The sequence below is a fragment of the Electrona antarctica genome (assembly GCF_951216825.1).
Source record: "Electrona antarctica genome assembly, chromosome: 8".
NCBI classification, from domain to species: Eukaryota; Metazoa; Chordata; class Actinopteri; order Myctophiformes; family Myctophidae; genus Electrona; species Electrona antarctica.
The window spans coordinates 22902119-22921766 of NC_136789.1; the positions used below are offsets into that span (position 1 = coordinate 22902119).

Here is a 19648-nt window from a genome sequence, read left to right on the forward strand (position 1 = left end):
ACACACACACACACACAAACTTCTCTCTCTCTCTCATGTGGAATGGCTATTGTAGAAAGATATACATGTGAAGATTAGATCAAAAATAACTCTTGTTTAATTGAAAAAGGTCACCCAGACACCCAGTATGACTATAATGAGGACAATTATTTATAAGTTAAGTTGGTCAAGAATAGCCTAACAGAAGCCTGAGAATCTGAAAGCAAGAAATAGTGACTTGTTATGCTTTCAATTTATGCAGTGCTTCTCTGACTCTCTTTCATGCACTTTTCATGCATTCTGTTCACACACTTTTCTGCTCCCTTGTGGATTCCTGTCTTTCTTTCTTCCCTCCATTCTGACTCCAACACGAAGCTGCTGTCCTCCTCCGCTGCGTGCGGGACGGGCAGCTGCGGGGGCTGAGGTGCGTCTCCCTGATGACCGCGTCCCTCGTGGGTTCTTACAAGGAGCGGTGCAAATGTCCTCTCGCATGCGCCTCGGTCATTATGGATAATTGTGTGATCTTATGCAAATGAGAGACATCCACTGCAACAGCCATGTGAATGTTGGCCTCCTTCCCTCACCCTCATTCCTTCCCCTCTCTTATCTGTCTCATTGTTTTGGCTTCCAAGGCTACGTTCCTAATTGGCACATGCTTGGCCTATCCAGATTGGAATTATAGAAAGCACCACCTGTATGTGTTTTTAAATGCGATTCAAATTGATTTCTGAAGAGCTGTACTCTTGGACACACGCCTGATTTATACTTCATCATTATGCACACCGGTGCCGTTACGTTGTTACCACAGCAACAAATGCGGATAGGTCGTCAATGTTTGAATACACAAATATGATCTGATCACTTAGTTTCACATAATCAGTGTCCTAAAGATCCTGCCGTCTGAACAAAGTACAAGAATTATAAGCTGTAGATATGGAACCTTTGTGTGCCCACTCATTTTAGAGCAAAATGATAATTGGAACCTTTGTGTGCCCACTCATTTTAGAGCAAAATGATAATTTGTTAATTAATTGGCAATGTCAGTCTGTCCAAAAACCTGGTCCGTAACGAGATATCTTGAAAACTGATGTCTGTATTTATGTGCACTTTCGTGCTCTCCAGATGATGCATCCTACTGTCCACATGTACAGTATAGCCATTCCTGTGAGAGCATTCATGTTCCCCAGAGGTTGAATCCTAACCTTTTTAGTGAGCCCATGATCTTTCCTCTATATATATATAGCATCCATAGATATCCTGTGTACATCATTGGTTCCCAAAGTGGGGTCCGGGCCGGGACCCCTAGGGGTCCTTGAGAGAGTACATATACATTGGGATCCCAGAGATAGAAAAGGTGGACCGCGGCCTAATGCATGTCAAACTGGGGGGTCCTTCAAATTAAAATGGTTGAAAATCACTGCTAGAGCCGTACAATTTTTCTCTTATGGGCGTCCCTGGCATACCTTTTCAAATGGGGGTCTGCGGCCTAATAAGTGTCAATTTGGGGGTCCTTGACGTGAAAAGGTTTGGGAACCTCTGCTGTACATAGATAACTGAAGATGTAAAAAAAGTTTAAATGTTTAGTGCATGGGGACAGGACCATCAGAGATGGTTGGTTTTGGTTGTTATACTATTTATTTATTCAGTAACAGTGGGATGGATGTTGTAGCAAAGAGAGAAAAAAAAACTGTTGCAAATTTGTATACATTTTATAAAAAATATCAGAGGGGTTATATTACAAAACTAGAAAAAGTGCCCTTCTGGGCACAGGTCTCCACCAGGAGGATAGGACTGTGTGAGATGTTTGGCAAAATGTTTAGGATTAATATAAACATGTTTTTGAGGCATTTTGTTCCAAAAATGTGTTTTGCAAAAATCAACCTGTTGGTGGCGCTATAACAGGCCAATGTGTAAAGGGTGGGATATATTCCTCAGCCTAGTAAGAAAATGTGTGAAAGATTTCACGTAAAATGCATGCTGCGTTCATGATTTGAGGCTTTTGTTCAAAACGGGGCAATCTTGCAAACTGTGAAAGATAATTATAGCCAATTAGGAATGGATGGAATATGAAATATCGGACAGATCCGACTTGAGCACATGACCATAGAGATAGTGTGTAACGATTTGTGAGATTTTTGGACAGAATCTGGAGGAGTAATATCAAAAAATGTGTTTTACAAAATTTGGCCTCCTGGTGGCGCTATAAAAGGCAGATGCGGATAATGCAGGTCAACGGTTTGTCCTTGGCCTCTAGGGAGTGTGCATGCAACGTTTCACGCAGATCGGTGCAGTTTTAGGTATAAAATGTGAAAAGCTGCCTCATGGTGGCGCTATAACAGGCCGTTCTGGAAAATGTGGGGCAGAGGTTCATCGTTGGCATCCAGGGAGTGTGTGTGCAAAGTTTGGCATCGACCGGGTTAACGGTGCCGGAGATTAGCTGGTAACAGACGGACGGAAGGACGGACACACACACACACACATGGACGGAGTGCAAAACATACTCTCTCCCCATGCCTTCGGCCTGGTGGAGACAATTACAGGTGTCAAAATATAAAATGTGATGATATAAAAAGAAGAAAGCACAACAAACAATTTATGCTCTATCAAAATGGCTGCAAAAAGCGAATACACAAAACTCAAGCAAACTTACAGTAGGCCCTTCATACAGTATGCTACACCATATTATTCAGACACCAACTCTGGTCACATGGCCACTCTGTAAGTAAGGAGTGTCCATAACTTAGTTCAGCCTTCACTGATTATCAAAACTTTCTGGATCGGGGCCCACTTGAAAATCTGGGAGACCAAGGGAGACCACCGCGTGGTCACCAGTTTGCCCACCAGGCTGCCCAGTATACGTGTCTAAGTGTCCCTGAGAAAAACTTGAGGGTTTTAAAAGAGTGGTTCAAATGTCCTCTTGCATGTGCCTCCGTCATTATAGATAATTGTGTAATCTTATGCAAATGGGGACATTCACTACAGCACCCACTCAGACTACTAGCTCACCGGTTCGCTCACTGTTCCGGTCGATCGGTCCCCCCTGTATACATGGTCAATGTCCCTGAAAAGACACTTAACGCCTCATCATGACCATCTGAACAACCATCAGTGAAGCTTATCAGTGAAGCTGAAACTGAATCCAGGATTAATAAAGGTCTCAACATTAAGAGTTTAATTCAAAAGACCACACACTGTCAGGTGAAATCAACTCCTTCACTTTTCATTTTCCAATTCATCTGTCTGGGTGGAACATGATTACAAGTTTAATATGTCACCACAAAAAAGAAAGAAAAAAAGGGGGATGGTCCTCTCTACTAACAATGAGGTTACAGTGGTCAAAGACATTTGTTTTTTTATTCTGCCTTACTTACATTTCCGGCATTGCATCATCATAGCCTCACCTCGGGATGCATCATCTGTTTTGTAGCTTAATTTAGATGGTGACGTTGGAGGAACAGAGTCAAAGAGGCAGAATAAAGTATAAGGTAACGTCTGTAACAAGGTTAGCCTCTCTGGAGAGGAAGGAGGCATGCTGTTGGGTGTCTGTTGGCATGGTGTGAGATCCTTTTCTTTCATGAAGAAGAGGAAAAAAGCAAAACCCATTGGAATCCAACCAGTAGCTTTTGAGAAATCCTGTTTGGGACAAAAGTGTTTGACAGAGATGGATGGACCAACCAATATTGTCATCCAATATTCATCATTACAGCCATGCCACTAGCAAGGTCAACCACTTAAACCTTATATACTAGTTGATCGTTGTCCCCCAGAGGTCTACACTAGCCCCCCTTATGTTTTCCTTCTACGAAAATAGCCAATCTGCAAGCTCACAATGCGTCACAACTATTATGCCAATAGCCCATTATAAAATGACCAGAAAAGGGACAATAGGGCGGTTAAAAAGTATACGTACATGAAAAGATCTTCTTAATTACAGTAACCTTTATTTAGTTTATGTAGGTGGTACGGTAATAGTCAATATACATTAGATCTAAAGAGAGGCACAAAGCAACACCCCAAAACATTATTCTTCTACACAAACAGGATTAGCACCGTAGTCAGTCCATATAATCCTGAATCCCACTGTGCAAATGATCTGGATTGTCTAAAATAAACAGGGACATATTAGTAATGCAGTGTGTTTGGTCCTGTGGTAATGCTCTTGCTTTTTATCCCATTTCCGCATTCAGAAAATGAAAGGGGTATTATGTTAATGTCATGTTTGAAATGCATTAGCAAGAGTGTAATGGGTCTGGGCTATCCCACCATCAGACAACCGCCGTGACTGGAAATCCATTCTGTTCTACAAGTCAAATTATTTTTAACATGACTTGTGATGAAAATCCCCCTCCCCAGAGAGATATGCAGAGTTGTCAGACTAGATAGGTACATGTAACAGCATAATGTACACACACACACACACACACACACACACACACACACACACACACACACACACACACACACACACACACACACACACACACACACACACACACACACACACACACACAGAAATGCATACTGTACTGCAAAAATACACACACCTCTTGACAAGTTATATGAATTGCCGGACTACTTGGATGCTTTTCTGCTCCTGCCGTAAGAGCTCAGTTGCTGTAATGGCTATTAAATAGTTTGTTTGCGTGCATGCATGCAGCGTGCCTGTGTGTGTGCGTGCGTGTGCGAGTGTAAGTAGGCTAAATGGCTTATGGCTCAGATTCTGAGAATTAACATACATTATTGTATCATTTTATTATCAATTCCCTTTATGCTCTTAAAACCATTTTCAACCTTCACGATTTATAACGAACCGTGGATGCATTCTTGAGTGCCATGGATGGAGATCTCCGTCTTTTGAAATCCATCGGTTCACTGCCATGGACGGAGATCTCCGTCTTTTAATATTACAAATGCTCATTATATAACATAATGTAGGCTACAATATGAATAAGGGCCTTTCTCGACCCCGCCCTTCTCCCATTGTTTATATTGTGTTTAGTTTCCAAGATGGCCACAGCACCAGGAGGGGGTGGGGCGGAGGTGAGCGGGCGCGGTCGACATATGCCCTTACTGGGCTGCATTCAAGACACTCGCCTTGTGTCCGACACCTGACCTGAATGGGCTTCCATTGGAAATGCATTGGAGCGGCCATTAAATACAGACAGAAGACAAACGCAAGACAGGTGTCTTGAATTTGTGAATGTAGCCCAGTAAGGGCATATGTCGACCCCACCCGCTCACCTCCGCCCCACCCCCTCCTGGTGCTGCGGCCATCTTGGAAACTAAACACAATATAAACAATGGTAGAAGGGTCGGGCCGATAATGGCCCTTATTATATATAAATATTACATACTGTAACTATATTAATTATCATTAGATTTTCAGCTATAAATGTTTGAGCTGTCCAAAAGTGATTGAAGCTCCTGGTGACGGGACGGTATTGTCTGCATCAAAATGGCTTGGTTTCATTCTTGGGAGTTATATTTCCAACATTATGGCCCAATCTATATTTGTTTTTTAATGCGGGAGGAAGGCATACAGGTATATTTGTGGGTTACTTTCTCGCCTATGACATGCCCAAAATAGGGATGCCACGTTGAAAGTTGTTAAGGGAAAATGCAAAAGAAAAAATATGTGGCAAATCTCATGACAAGCTTGCAAGATATCAGATGGAGTGTCACCCTTTACTTCCTCTGCGACAACCCCATCAGAGCGACACGTAGAGTGACACGGAGCATGTTTCACTGTTCTTGCACTTTAACTATAGGAGCCGGGTGAGCCGCCATACATAAAAGTGTGAAATGCCACTCCTCCACTTCCTCCAGTTATAACCTCCACCCGCTCGCCTCTAATGCCCCGAAATGTGGGCCCACGTTTAAATGTAACCTGTGAGTGTCTGGAATGGACGTTGCCATTGTGGAGACAATGGGGAGGACATTTCACGTGGGTTTCCTGGCAAGTCAAGTGTGGGTTTTTATTTAGCTACTAATTACTTTACTTCTCAGCCTTGTGGTGTCATGGAATCGGTCAGGCTCCACGGAAAGCAGAAGGGCAAGGGGGATAGAAAGCAGATAAGAGGAGTGAAGTCAGGAGGTGTGTGTGTGTGTGTGTGTGTGTGTGTGTGTGTGTGTGTGTGTGTGTGTGTGTGTGTGTGTGTGTGTGTGTGTGTGTGTGTGTGTGTGTGTGTGTGTGTGTGTGTGTGTGTGTGTGTGTGTGTGTGTGTGTGTGTGTGTGTGTGTGTGTGTGTGTGTGTGTGTGTGTGTGTGTGTGTGTGTCAAAAGATAGATAAACATTTGGTGAAAATAGCAGGTAGCTTGTAGATCGTCTATTTTCAGATTCTGGCCAGCGTACAACAGAGTATACAGGGTTGAAGTAAGAGGGAGGAAAGAGATCTATCGGTACAATATCTACTGTTTCCACTACTGCTCTCTCTATAATTCAGTTAATGTCGGCCGGACTGCAATGGTTTTTTCCGCCATTTTATTTTGAAGTTTAAGTCTGAAACCGGAAGCCTGTATGTTTCTGAACCAATCAGAGCGTTGCATCCCTTCAGGCGATGGGAAGTTAGTAGCTCTGCTGCATAGGGGTGCAGTGATTGAGATTCTGCTTGTTTACAAGTGAGAGAGATGGCCAGCAAAGCATGTTTGCTACTATTATTTCTGACCTATAATGTTTTCAGATACATATTTTAGCTTGCTGATTAAGTTTAAAATGAGTAAAACACTGCCTGGATCTGGATGTCCTTTTGAATGAGCTCTGTAATCAAAATCAGCTGTGTTTGGAGGAACATGCAGATATTGTAATCAAACAGGTGAATGAAATCAAGATTAATTTATATTCATAAGAGTAGATGTACTGTATGTCAGTTTTTGTTCACAGGAAGTAATTACAATTATTTATATGGACTTGATATTAAAATCACACCTGTGTGAAGTGCGCTCTTATCATCATACATCATCTCATTCTGGCCAATCACAATTTTCGTCCTCACTTTTGTCTTCAATGTTTGTGTTTACGCAATGTTTGTGTTTGCACAAACACTCAAAACTGGCCATTTGTTGTCAATGGCATTCAATGTTTGTGTTAGGCCATTCATTGTCAATGGCATTCAATGTTTGTGTTAGGCCATTCATTGTCAATGGCATTCAATGTTTGTGTTTGCACAAACACTCAAAACTGGCAATGTTGTTTGTGTTATGCCAGACATAGGAGCCCTCAAAAATACACAAACATGGACATTTTCCCATTGTTTTGGCATCGATTGTATGCCCATATGATGACCAGAGATATGCTCTAAAAGTGTGAAAAAATGTATTTTTTATTTCACTAGGTCTTTAATCACTCTCCCACTCTCCTCGTCCATACACACATTTAAACAGCTATATGATTACAGACTTGTGATTCAGTCTGTCGGGTCACTCTGCCTTGCTGCCCAGTGAAGGGAGCGGACTCTGTTGGAAGACATGGGTTTCCCGCGAGGGGCTCAGAGTTACCCAGGCAACAGTGGAGAGAAATAAAAAGGCCCCGATCCGGCATGTAAAAATTAATCAAATGGAAGCTTTTGTTTACATTTCTTCTCCCATCACCCATCCTCTACTGTTGTGCAGGAGGCGGCGGGCTGTGCAGAGTTCTCATTGCTTATCATAAATCTCATATGGTCATTGTGTTTTTGTTTGGCCTTGCTCTGTTGTGGTATTCACTCCTCAACCAATATTCTGTGCTTCTATGAGAAACAATAACCATGCAGGCATCAATAACACAAACTAAAATATTGCATGCTCAAAGACAATGCATAACCAAACCAATCGTATTTAGTTAGTAACTATTCCTCTTTGGTCATGATAAGACAAGACAAAATTGCAGTGAAATTCAAGATTATGCAAATTAACATTGAGCATATCTTAGACAATTAAATGCCATTTTGTATTTACAAGGTGTAACAGGTTGACTAACATTTCAATACCAAGTGCATCTTCATTATGATTTTCTAACATGCCCTGTTTTTCCACAGCTTACTGTTACTGCCTGAGGCATGGATGCAGTGGAATGTGGACATAGGGCTCATTCTGCAAGGACGGGGACGAAAGCATTTCTCAGAAGTAAGTAGAAAAAGTATGAGTTGTGCATTGCATATTCGCAGCTTGGCAGGGGGCCGCATTTGCTGACAGTAGTTAGCATTCGCGCTTGTCAGAGGAGGTGATGCTTATTCTGTCAGCACGGCTCCAAAGCTACAGGGAACCTCCCATCAGGGTTCCTTTGCCCTTAGCCAAAAACTCATTTCACGGAAGTTAGTGGTATTCTTATTTAAAATTTTAATCGGAGCCAGTTGTCAAATGTGATTATATTATGATTCATAGTTGTATTGTGCTAAAACCTCGTGCATCATGACTATCGGAAGAGCCCCTGCAGTGCTGTGTCCCACGACTATTTTAGAAAATGTTGGATTGTATGTTACCATATAATTTTCCTTACACTGTGGATAACAACATACACAAGGGTAATTGTTTGCAGACATCAAAGGCGTCCTGTAAGGCTGCTTCTCCTCTAGGCCTATATTATTACTCTATTATGGAACAGCATGTGTAATTTTACAGTATGGACCCACAGTGTATTGTAAATAGTTTACCGTGTTTGTTATTAGGTTACCATATTCTGCAATGTTATGCATGGCTTCATATACTGTAAGGGTATCACACATTCCCCCAGTGATTAACTTTATATCAAGCAAAGCAATGTTTACATTTCTACTCCAGACTCCAGAAGTAAATTGTGTCTCTGAAATGAAATTGTTTGACTTAAAAGATTGTGGTGTTGTGACACTGCTTGGTCTCTTTTTGTTGATTACTTCTAAACTTGTATTATGTAGAATCGTTTTATTTGGGCAAATGTGAGCAGAAGATAATACAACTGGCTGGTAGGAATGTTGACACTGCATGTAAATTGACTGGAAAGACAGGCAATAAACAGTATTTTCTGGGTATAGAAACCAATGAAGTGGTTAAAGTAATTATGTCTGTGACATATTTGTGACGCCCCTCAAAAATAGATTTGCGAATGTGAATTTCTGTGTTATCAGGGGAGAAAGTTGTCTCTTTCCAGTGGTATACAGTACATTTGGAGTCATACAGTACCACAGTTTGCCCTACGGCACAGCAATCACTCTGTAGACAATGTCATCAGCCCTACGTTAATCGTCTGTATTACCAAGCAAGCACTTTGGATCTGTCAAATTAATGTGCATGATTGTCTGTAGCCCATTTTAGAATGCAGGAAAATTCCCCGGATCACTGCAGTGGATATTATGCATAGGATATTATATATTATGAATGCATAGGCACTGTCGATTGAGATGCTTTATGTACTTGAATAGTTTTTGTTGCTGCTATAGGACGTGTAGTGTGTGTTGGGGGGTAGGAGCTGGAGATACATGATCTCCGTTGTTTTGTGGGAGAAATTAACTGGTTGACCACTGGAGTAATTTATCATTTGGTCTGTCATTCAGAGACTTTCATGTTTAATAGGGCTGGCCCCACCGTTGCAGTCCAGACAAAATGTATATCAGGTTTATACAGGCAAATACATGCTATCGTCCCCTAATTACCGTGAGGATAATGTTTCCCGTCTGCACACGTGTACATGCATGAGTGAGCACATTAAGAGAGACCCTACGGCCTCACCATTTATAAATAAGCCAAGAGAGTGGGACAAGCTTCTAAATATCTGAAACCCTTTCCTTTTTTTTTGTGGTAAAAGCGCTCAAACTTTCTTCTTTCCTCCCTTGATCTCTTTACCCTACCCCCCTCTCTTCTTCCCTTTCTTTGTTTTCTTGGAAAGATAACACGATTGGAACTATATGCACAAAAACACATTTTACCCACATTTTTTTAAAACTGTGATGTGACAATAAAGCTTATTCTGATTCAGATTCTAACCGGTCCCTAACCGCGCGCAAAGCCACGTAGTCGGAGTAGCGGGATGTCGGAGTTATGGGCAGTTATCTCTGTCTTATAGACCATAGATCAGAGATGGGGACCTCCTCCCTCTCTCTCTCTCTCTCTCTCTCTCTCTCTCTCTCTCTCTCTCTCTCTTCTCCACTATCTCTCCACTGATGCAATGCGCCACATAGAAAAACATATGACAATTCATCTCTGGCAGCGGGCAGGCATGTGTGAGACCCGCCAATGCATTGTGCACTGGCAGATTGGCTATCGTCGGTGAGCGATGGCATCATACGCGGAGCCATGAAGGGCTTTTCAGATGTTGGAGTGACACTCGCATGTGGAGAGACACTAACATGTGGAGTGACACTCGCATGTGGAGAGACACTAACATGTGGAGTGACACTCGCATGTGGAGTGACACTAACATGTGGAGTGACACTCGCATGTGGAGTGACACTAACATGTTGGAGTGACACTCGCATGTGGAGTGACACTAACATGTGGAGTGACACTCGCATGTGGAGAGACACTAACATGTGGAGTGACACTCGCATGTGGAGAGACACTAACATGTGGAGTGACACTCGCATGTGGAGTGACACTAACATGTGGAGTGACACTAACATGTGGAGTGACACTAACATGTGGAGTGACACTAACATGTGGAGTGACACTAACATGTGGAGTGACACTAACATGTGGAGTGACACTAACATGTGGAGTGACACTAACATGTGGAGTGACACTAACATGTGGAGTGACACTAACATGTGGAGTGACACTCGCATGTGGAGAGACACTCTCCACATACGCGCGTGGATCTGCACAGTCACATTGTGCTCCTTGTGCGTTTCTACGCGTTGCATAGAAACAAGTTCTAAACAATTCCACTCTTGACGGCGGGCGTGTGTGCATACATGTGTGTGCGTGAGACGATCATTAACCCGACAATTTCAAGCCGATCGCACCCACTCGTCGCTACGCCTGACTGATTGCCTGAACGCTCTGATTGAAAATGAATTCCCAGGCATGTCAGTCACTTCCCATGTGAAATGCCCTTCAATCATGCCTATATCTGCCCGCTCACCTCTCATTGAAAATGAATTACTAGACGTGTCAATCGCCCCCCCCTGTCTGAAAATACCTTTAGAGACCCACGTTTGCCCATCCCTGCTGCCCCCTAGCGCCGGCCCTGCTTATTACACTCCACGCAACCTGCTTTTGCAGCCATCAGGTGACAGAATTGTACACACTGGGGACATGACGAATATATCACGGCGAATATTTTGTATCCAACTATTCATATACTGTACCGATAGTTGATTGATGCTTCATTCATAAAGGTCAGAAGAGTCGTCACTTTATTGCCTCATAACATTTGTATTCTGTGTGAATGTACTCATGACAAACACATGTAGAAAATTTGGGGCAAATGAATTGCAAGAAAGTGTAAGAAGGCCAATAATTAGACTTTGTAGAAAGACAAGGAAAGTGGAAGAAAAGAGTCGGTCCACAGGAGTGCTTTGGTTCATTTTCTATCAACAGAGATGGATCATCGTTAGGTCAAAGCTCAATTTGTCAGATGCGATAGTGAGCCCCAATCAATCCACTCAATTGTCAGGAGTACTTTCGGTTCAGGAACAATGCAGAGGAGGAGGAGTTGCAGTGATGGAGATTTATGTGACAGCCAACTAATGGACTGTCTGTCTAAGCGGACGACATGGGCAAACTCTGTAATCAGACCATATGCAGCCTGCTGGAGCCCGTGTCTACAATGGGGGCTGCGGTTGGAATTTCTAATGGTCCAGAGTGGACCCCCAAGGGGGTCTGCATCAAAAGTAATCAACAAACTATACTACAAAAACTGTTCAAACATTGGCCAAATTGTCAAATAATATTAGAAAGAGGCAAACATTGTGAAAATAGGCGTTGTGAGCTTTTAGATCGGCTATTTTCACAATATTTATCTGTGGAACTGAGTCAAACACAAGGTTCAAGGTTGTGCTGTATTGTTACTTATTTTTGTTTAGCTTCCTTCAGACAATGCAGCAGCAAATATATAATATAACATAAACAGCAAAACACTGCAAAAATGAGCAAAACAAAGAATAAAAAAGAGTATCATATGTACATGTTTTCCCTGTAGTAGCAAAGTTAGGTGGACTTTGTGTGGACAACTTCACAGTAGGCTATGCTCCATAAACAACAACACAATGTAGCATGCCTCAACTGCTACAATTTCAAGTGCTTATCAGAGTGGGGGGGGCCGTGTTCAAATATGATTATGTTGGGGGTCACGGGCTGAAAAGGTTGAGAACCACTAGTCTACACACTACACAATGGACCACTAAATGCTCCAGCTATGGAGGGCTGAAAAGGTTGAGAACCACTAGTCCACCACTACACAATGGACCACTAAATGCTAAAAGGTTGAGAACCACTAGTCTACACACTACACAATGGACCACTAAATGCTCCAGCTATGGGCGGTGCTGTGTGCAGTTACGTCACATCTGTATTATTTATCTTTGGGATAGACATACTGTGAGTTGGCCGGTGCTTGGTTTTGGTTTTGGTCATTTTCTTTTTTTTTTTTTTCTCACAGTTTTGTTTATTCAAGATTTCAGGGTATACAGTACATCAAATAATATGACAGTATATGTGACACACCCATATGGAACATACCAAAGAGATAACATGTACATATAAATGTCGTGACCACTATATGCAAAATATTGTGGTAGCATAAAATAAATTGTATAGTCCTATGCTAACAGGGAAGTGATGATAGTTACAAACCACATAACCTGAATCAAGTTTTGAAACAAAAAACACAAACGTACGACAAGACAAGGCAAGGCAAGACAAGACAAGACAAGACAAGACAAGACAAGACAAGACAATGGCATGGTCATTGGTCACCCCTCCAAAACATAATGGACGTGGCAGTGCACCCACACATGGTTCCTAATAATAAATATACTGGACAGGACAACCCAGCTGTGTCGGGAATCATATATCTAGTATGCTCAGATTCAGGATTAAACTCATTCAATCTGGGATAGCTTGGAACTGCAAGTCATCTACAAGTGCGAGGAAGAGGCCCCATGTGTCTTCAAATTTGGATACCGAGCCTCTCAGGGTACATCTAATTCTTTCTAATTTAATAAAGTGGAGTACATCTCTAATCCAGTGAAGATGGGTTTGGGGAGCAGAGGACTTCCATTTCATCAGAATTAGACGCCTAGCTAAGAGAGTGGTAAAGGCCACCAAATGAGCTTTGTATTTTGGCAGTAATAGAGTATAGGGAGAAATTCCAAAAATAGCCGTCATTGCATTTGGTTCTAACGGTATCCTAACACTCCTTGACATAGTGTCAAAGATCTCAGTCCAATATCTACGTAAAGAAGGGCATGACCAAAACATATGTATATACGTGGCAGGGGCCGAGCGACACCTATCACACAGGGGATCAACATCACCATATATTTTGGATAACCTAACTTTAGTGAAATGTACACGATGGATAATTTTGCATTGGATTAGCCCATGCCTTGCACAAATGGAAGAAGAGTGGACAAGACGTAAAATATCTTCCCAATCATCATCTGAGATTTCTTCTCCCAAATCTTCTTCCCATTTTGTTCTTAATATTTTCTATTGAAGTAGGCCGCAAAGAGAAAATACAATTGTACAATAGATATTAGGCCCTTCGTGCTCGACAATGGAGTTAAAAATGAATCAACGGTTTTGGTCATTTTCAACATGGCCTCGCATCTTACCAGCTAATTTGTTTCTGAAAACATTTGAGGCGTAAAATACGCATAAGGTAAATTAGAGTGTTGATTCATAATTTTGCAGCACTGCCTCGTTTGTTCCATTGGACGACCTCATTTGCATAAAGTTGAGGTCGAGTTGTGATTTAGCAAATCCAGATAAGGTGGAATGTCAGTCAACTGACCACATACAGCATGGGTAAAGGAACTGGTTGGAATAACATGTTCCTTCCATGTGCTACGTGACGTCCTATCGGGGAAACTCCCCCGTCAGGTGACAAGAAGCGGCCTGCTCACTCCTCATGCATTGAAGGAAGCATGGGCTCAGTTCGGGGCTCTCCCCAGGTTGGCAGAGGGAGAGTAGCGCCCAGGATTACAGCTTAAGAAATTGGCACCGGGTGAAAGAAAATGGGTTACAAAATCATGGGATAAATACATTAATACATTGTGTTCCCTCTTGCCGTTTTTCATTCTATCTTCCGTACTCTCCTCACTTTCTCTACTGTCACTTTAGCTTTGATCCTCTACTGTTTACCTGTTCCCTTCTGATCGCTCCCTGGCTGGTTTCTACTGTGTTGGGCTTGGCCTAAGGTGTGCAGTAGTTGGAAATCTTGTCATTGCTGCACAGAAGTCATCCATCAAATGAAAAAATGTCGCCTGGGAGATACTTTTTGGTTTGGTTGAGGTTGACAATGTTTACTTGGGGTTAACTGATTTTTTTTACGAACTGCATGTCATTTTTCTTTCTTGCTCTGGACAGTCACAATGTAAAGTGCTCCTTTTTTATTCATGCTTAAAGATTTGTTAAAATGTGTTAAAATGACATTTGTACGTGGGCACGCCCACCAGTTCATTAAGTATGCCTGGTTTGCGGTGATGGGTGGTGATCCACATGAACTGAAGCCAGCTGTGGTTGTATGATAAAGGGCGAGGGGTTAGGGGATATTGTGATGTCAATATATATCACTGTTTTTTCATTGGCACGTTTGACTATCAAAGTTTCAGCTTCCAGGAAGAAACCCTAAATATAAAGGAAAGACATATTAATTTCCCATAACAACCACACCAAGGGGTGTAATGAAATGAAATGAAATGAAATGATTACTATATTTACCCAGGGTATCTGGGCTAAGCTCAAGAACTTGTTTCCAGCCAGGCCCTGCTCATAGAACACATTTCATCGTAGTGGTTCAATGCCTTGTTCAAGGGCACTTCAGCGGTGGTAATTTTTTAACGTGTCGGACAGCTGATTCGAACTGGCGACCTTCCGGTATCAAGACCGCTCCGCTATCCGTTCGGCCACCGCTGCCACTAGAAGTATTGTCACCTCATAAACACATGAAAACCTGGAAGAAAATAAGTGCACTCCATCTTTAAATATGTGATAAACTGTTCAAATATTTAAAAAATATCACATTCAGTATTTTTAGCCAAAAGACACGTCTTGGAGCAAAAAGCACAGTTCTGACCTTGCATTTCGATTGGCTCGGAAGCATTATAATGAGTGCCAATATACCCTGCAGCACTCAAAGAAATGGTCATTCGGTCAAGGTCTTGCATTTTTATTAGTGCTGTCAAACAATTTCATTTTTTATAGGAAAATGTTTTCTGTTGCTGTTGGCAGTGATGACTGCCAGTTCCCACTGGATGTTGTGTCGGAGTATAACTGCTAGCTTACCTTAAGTTGTTTCATTTTAAATATTTGGGCAATGTTTCAGACCGATCTGACTATTGTGAAGTTAACGTTAAACATTTCAATGATGTGGTTTCTGCCCAACACCAACGATATGTGGAAAAAATAAATAAATACAATAAATAAAAAACAGGAAGTTACTTGCTTGGTCTAATGTCAGCTTGTACAATAAATGCATGGCGCCGATTGGGGCCACAGCTGCTTGCGAGATGAACCCACTCAGACTCGAAGACTCACAGTCACAGACCCTCTTCTGGGCAGCTCAGCCAGTCAGCCCCCCTGCTGTGCCACGTCATAAAAACAGCATGACGTCTTACCACACACACACACACACACACACACACACACACACACACACACACACACACACACCACTGTCACATCTGCTGTAGTCTCGACACGTGCCCCATTACTGTCAAGATCATAGTCCGGTTCTCTGAGTGTCCTGTCAGGCAATGGGGGGAGTGTGTCTGGCACAAACATGATGTGAGTGCGCTCTGGATGCAGGACATCCTGTGCCAGTGTTCCCATGCCAAACCGAGAGACGGTTCTGACATGATCAGACGGACGGAAAAGTATACCCTGTCGTAGAAATGGTACAAGTTCGGTATTCAAAATGTACTTGAGTGAAAGTGCAAAAGTATTTAAAGTAGCCTACCAAAGGTCTTGCAGTATAGTCATTATGCAGAAGGTACCATTTCACAAGTTTAGCAGATATACAAGCTCACAATGCGTCACATCGCAACACATTGTGAGCTTGTAGATCGGCTATTTGCAAATGGCCGAAATGTATATAAGGCTGAAGTGGTTAATGTGTGTTGTGTTGTGTTAACTTGTGTTGCTCCTCTGTTGTACACTTATCCTCTATGGTACCCTTTACGGTACTACACACTGGGATATACACATGCGCAGTGAGCGCGTATGCAAAAATGTGGAGGGAACATCGTGTTTATTAAGTACATATGAACAATATTAATCAAAATATACAAGTACTGAAAATTGGAAATACTCCAGTAAAGTAAAGTACCTCCAAATTCTACTTAATCACCACTGGACATGATGGCTGGCAAGCATCCACAGAGTGACTGCGTGAATGATAGCAGGCCTCTGCTGTAGTCCTGCAGATGTTGGAAAGTGACAAGCAGCCTCGGTGCCTGGCATAGAGTCGATTTACTGAAATAGGTAGCATTGTAAGAGTTGTCTTAAATAACGAAACCTGTGATTGTGTCCACCAGGACGTTAGAATGCCTTCCCGAGGCTATTCCAGCAGCATAGACTGTGTTATTCCAGCAATTCTCTGTCTCAATTCTTCTGTGTCATCACAGTGTGGGGCAGTAACGCGTTCCTCAGTAATATGTAATATCATTACTTTACCCAATAACAAGTAGTGTAACTTATTACAGCTGCCAAAACAGTAATATTATTATTATTTCATATTTCTAATCGAAGTAATGCTGTGGGGTGGCAGTGGCTCAGGGGTAGAGGGATCGGATAGGAACCGCAAGGTTCCCATTTCAAACTCGGGCTCCCCCAGAGTTGGTGGCGAAGTGTCCTTGAGCAAAACTCTGAACCCCTAATTGCTCCTGATGTACAGGTTGGTGCCTTGCATGCTTTCCTCCAGCAGTGTGTGAATGGGTGAACGTAATATGCACAATCTCTGTAAAGCGCCTTGTCTGTGAAGTCTAAACTATGACAGGGTTGTGTACCGAAAAATAGCCGATCTACAAGCTCACAACACAAGTTTGAGTGTTTAGTTCTGCTGTTTGGTTGGTATTCTACTCCTCCTGTTGCTTACTTATCCCCATTACGCCGGCTGGTGCATAGGGCAGCAACAAAGTTTCTCCACTTGCATCTGTCTTTGGCCTTGTACTCCTTGTGATACTTCTCAGCCCTTTTGTAGATCATTTTCCTGGTCACTTTTCTATGGTCCCCCAGCTCTGATGTTGTTGCTGGAGTTCCTTCTCGATTGTCCAGTGTAATGCGACTCTTGGGATCGCGTTGATGTCCATTCTGAGGACATGGCCAATCCAGGTCCACCTACGTTTATCCATTATACTGTGCACGTTGTCTTGTTGAGTTATGACTCCTCCTGTAAGGATAGTTATTGTTCCAATATCGAACAATAAAAGGAAAAACCATAAAAATAAAAGTAATATAGTACCATAATAATATGTGACATAATATATTACTTTTGATATAATGTAATATGTAATATAATATTGCTTTTTATAGTAATAAGTAACATTACATATCATCATCATAAGCTTTATTTAAGTTAGGGAATACACCGTTGCACATTAAAACCACACCAGGGGGTCTAATGAAGTACTGTCACCTCATAGTGAAAAACTGGAAAAATACAATAATTGTGGCACTCCATCTTTAAGGCTAAACAAAAAGTCCTGGGGACTTGTGTCCACTGTCCAGAAAGTTCTCAACAGGCCCAAAAACTATGGCCCGGCCCGACCCTACCCTAACTGGGTCGGCCCGAGGCTCTGCCCGACCCTAAAAATTACCATAATGTTAAGCCCGAAGCCCGACAAAAGCCTGACAAAAAAAAGAAAGGAAAAAAAAACGCCACTAAATTCTGGCGCCGTGTTTCAGTGTGAAAGTGAGAACAGAGATCAACGGACTTATCGAAATAAAGGATCTATGTAACTCACGTTAGAATAGGCTATTAATGTTCAATTTCCAATCATTCTAATGGATTCCATACAGTGGTGATGGTGACTGGTGAGTAAACACGAATAGCAGCTGCAGCTCCCTCCCTTAGTTTACTCTGAAGTGAAGTTGCTTTACGTGTAGCGTTTATCGCTTGGTGACGTTGATTAATCATTAGGTTTTTATCATCGCAGCCAGCTGCCAGCTGGGTTAACGAGATAGCTCAGTGCAACATGACGAAAACCTGCTATCATGTGATAATCCATTATCCGATTGATTTTATAAAACATTTAAGGCAAGCATATGGCAACTTGGCAAGTTAACTGGTGGTTAGTATCTCGTTTGGTGCGCAAACCAGAGGGAAACCAGCGGTAGCAAGCAAGTCTCACACCGTTCACTGTTCTCTCTACTGTACTGCCTGCGCGCAGTGCAGGACTGCGGGGCGGGCTGCATGCTGCTCTGGCCTCGTACACGCATGCCGGACGGACATGATCTGTTCTGTCTGTGTTTCATGGCCGCCTCAGGCTCAATGCTTTTCCAATGGAAGTCACGTGGTTTGACCGTCACATGTTCGTCCGACATGTGTGTACGCGGCCTCTGATTCTGAAATGCGACCCCCGTCTCCAGTCCTCCTCCTGTCACAAGTGAATCGCCTAGCGCAGCCCTCTTCATAATAAATACATGTACATGTATACACAATCACATTACACAAATAACAGAATTGCTATTTTTATTATAATAACACTCTTAATAAAAAAAGAAAGAAAAAAGAACAAAATCACGGAAAATCACCGAGCCTGAGGCTCGGCCCGGCCCGACTAATTAGTAATTAGCATAGTTTTTGGGCCCGGCTCGGTACCGATCAGGCCTCGTCGGGTTCGGGCAGAGTTTGAGAACTTGTTACTTGTTACAACTTGTAATCTCGAAAAAGTTTTAACTTCAAATTTATAACGGAAGACATGATGCCATCTATGACTAAAGTCACATCAACATCTGCATTGAACCACCGCTCCCATGTGTATCTCATTGGACCCACACCGTTCCCATGTGAATCTTCGTACCCATGTGTATCTCATTGGACCCACACCGTTCCCATGTGAATCTTCGTACCCATGTGTATCTCATTGGAGCCACACCGTTCCCATGTGAATCTTCGTTCCCATGTGAATCTCATTGGAGCCACACCGTTCCCATGTGAATCTTCGTACCCATGTGTATCTCATTGGAGCCACACCGTTCCCATGTGAATCTTCGTACCCATGTGAATCTCATTGGAGCCACACCGTTCCCATGTGAATCTTCGTTCCCATGTGAATCTCATTGGAGCCACACCGTTCCCATGTGAATCTGGAGATCAATATGATTGGATTAACCTCAGAGCCTGTGGGGCTGCTGCCCACACAAGCTATCGAGTGTGTTCCATAACCAAGAGGTTACCGGTTTGACCCCCGCACCAGGCAATGTACTGTACAGTATCCATGTCCACGTCCACGTGCTGTCAGAGTAACACATTTTTCGATACCTGATCCAGGGACAGCAACTGTTTCACCACTCTGTTGAAATGCATTTTTCATTTCCATATACCTGAACCCGCACT

At 42.6% G+C, this 19648-nt stretch overlaps 1 protein-coding gene across 1 annotated transcript in view; it reads left to right on the forward strand.

The window, feature by feature from the left end:
* The window catches only part of LOC306928663 (CCR4-NOT transcription complex subunit 4-like), a gene marked incomplete at its 3' end in the record, with an annotated part of 379642 nt that overhangs the window by 154742 nt on the left and 205252 nt on the right, over positions 1-19648 (forward strand). Inside the window, exon 3 of the mRNA XM_079508933.1 lies at positions 7992-8079. Within this exon, the coding sequence (XP_079365059.1) occupies positions 8013-8079 (67 nt within the window). The 5' untranslated portion in view covers positions 7992-8012. The remainder of the gene's footprint in view (positions 1-7991; positions 8080-19648) is intronic.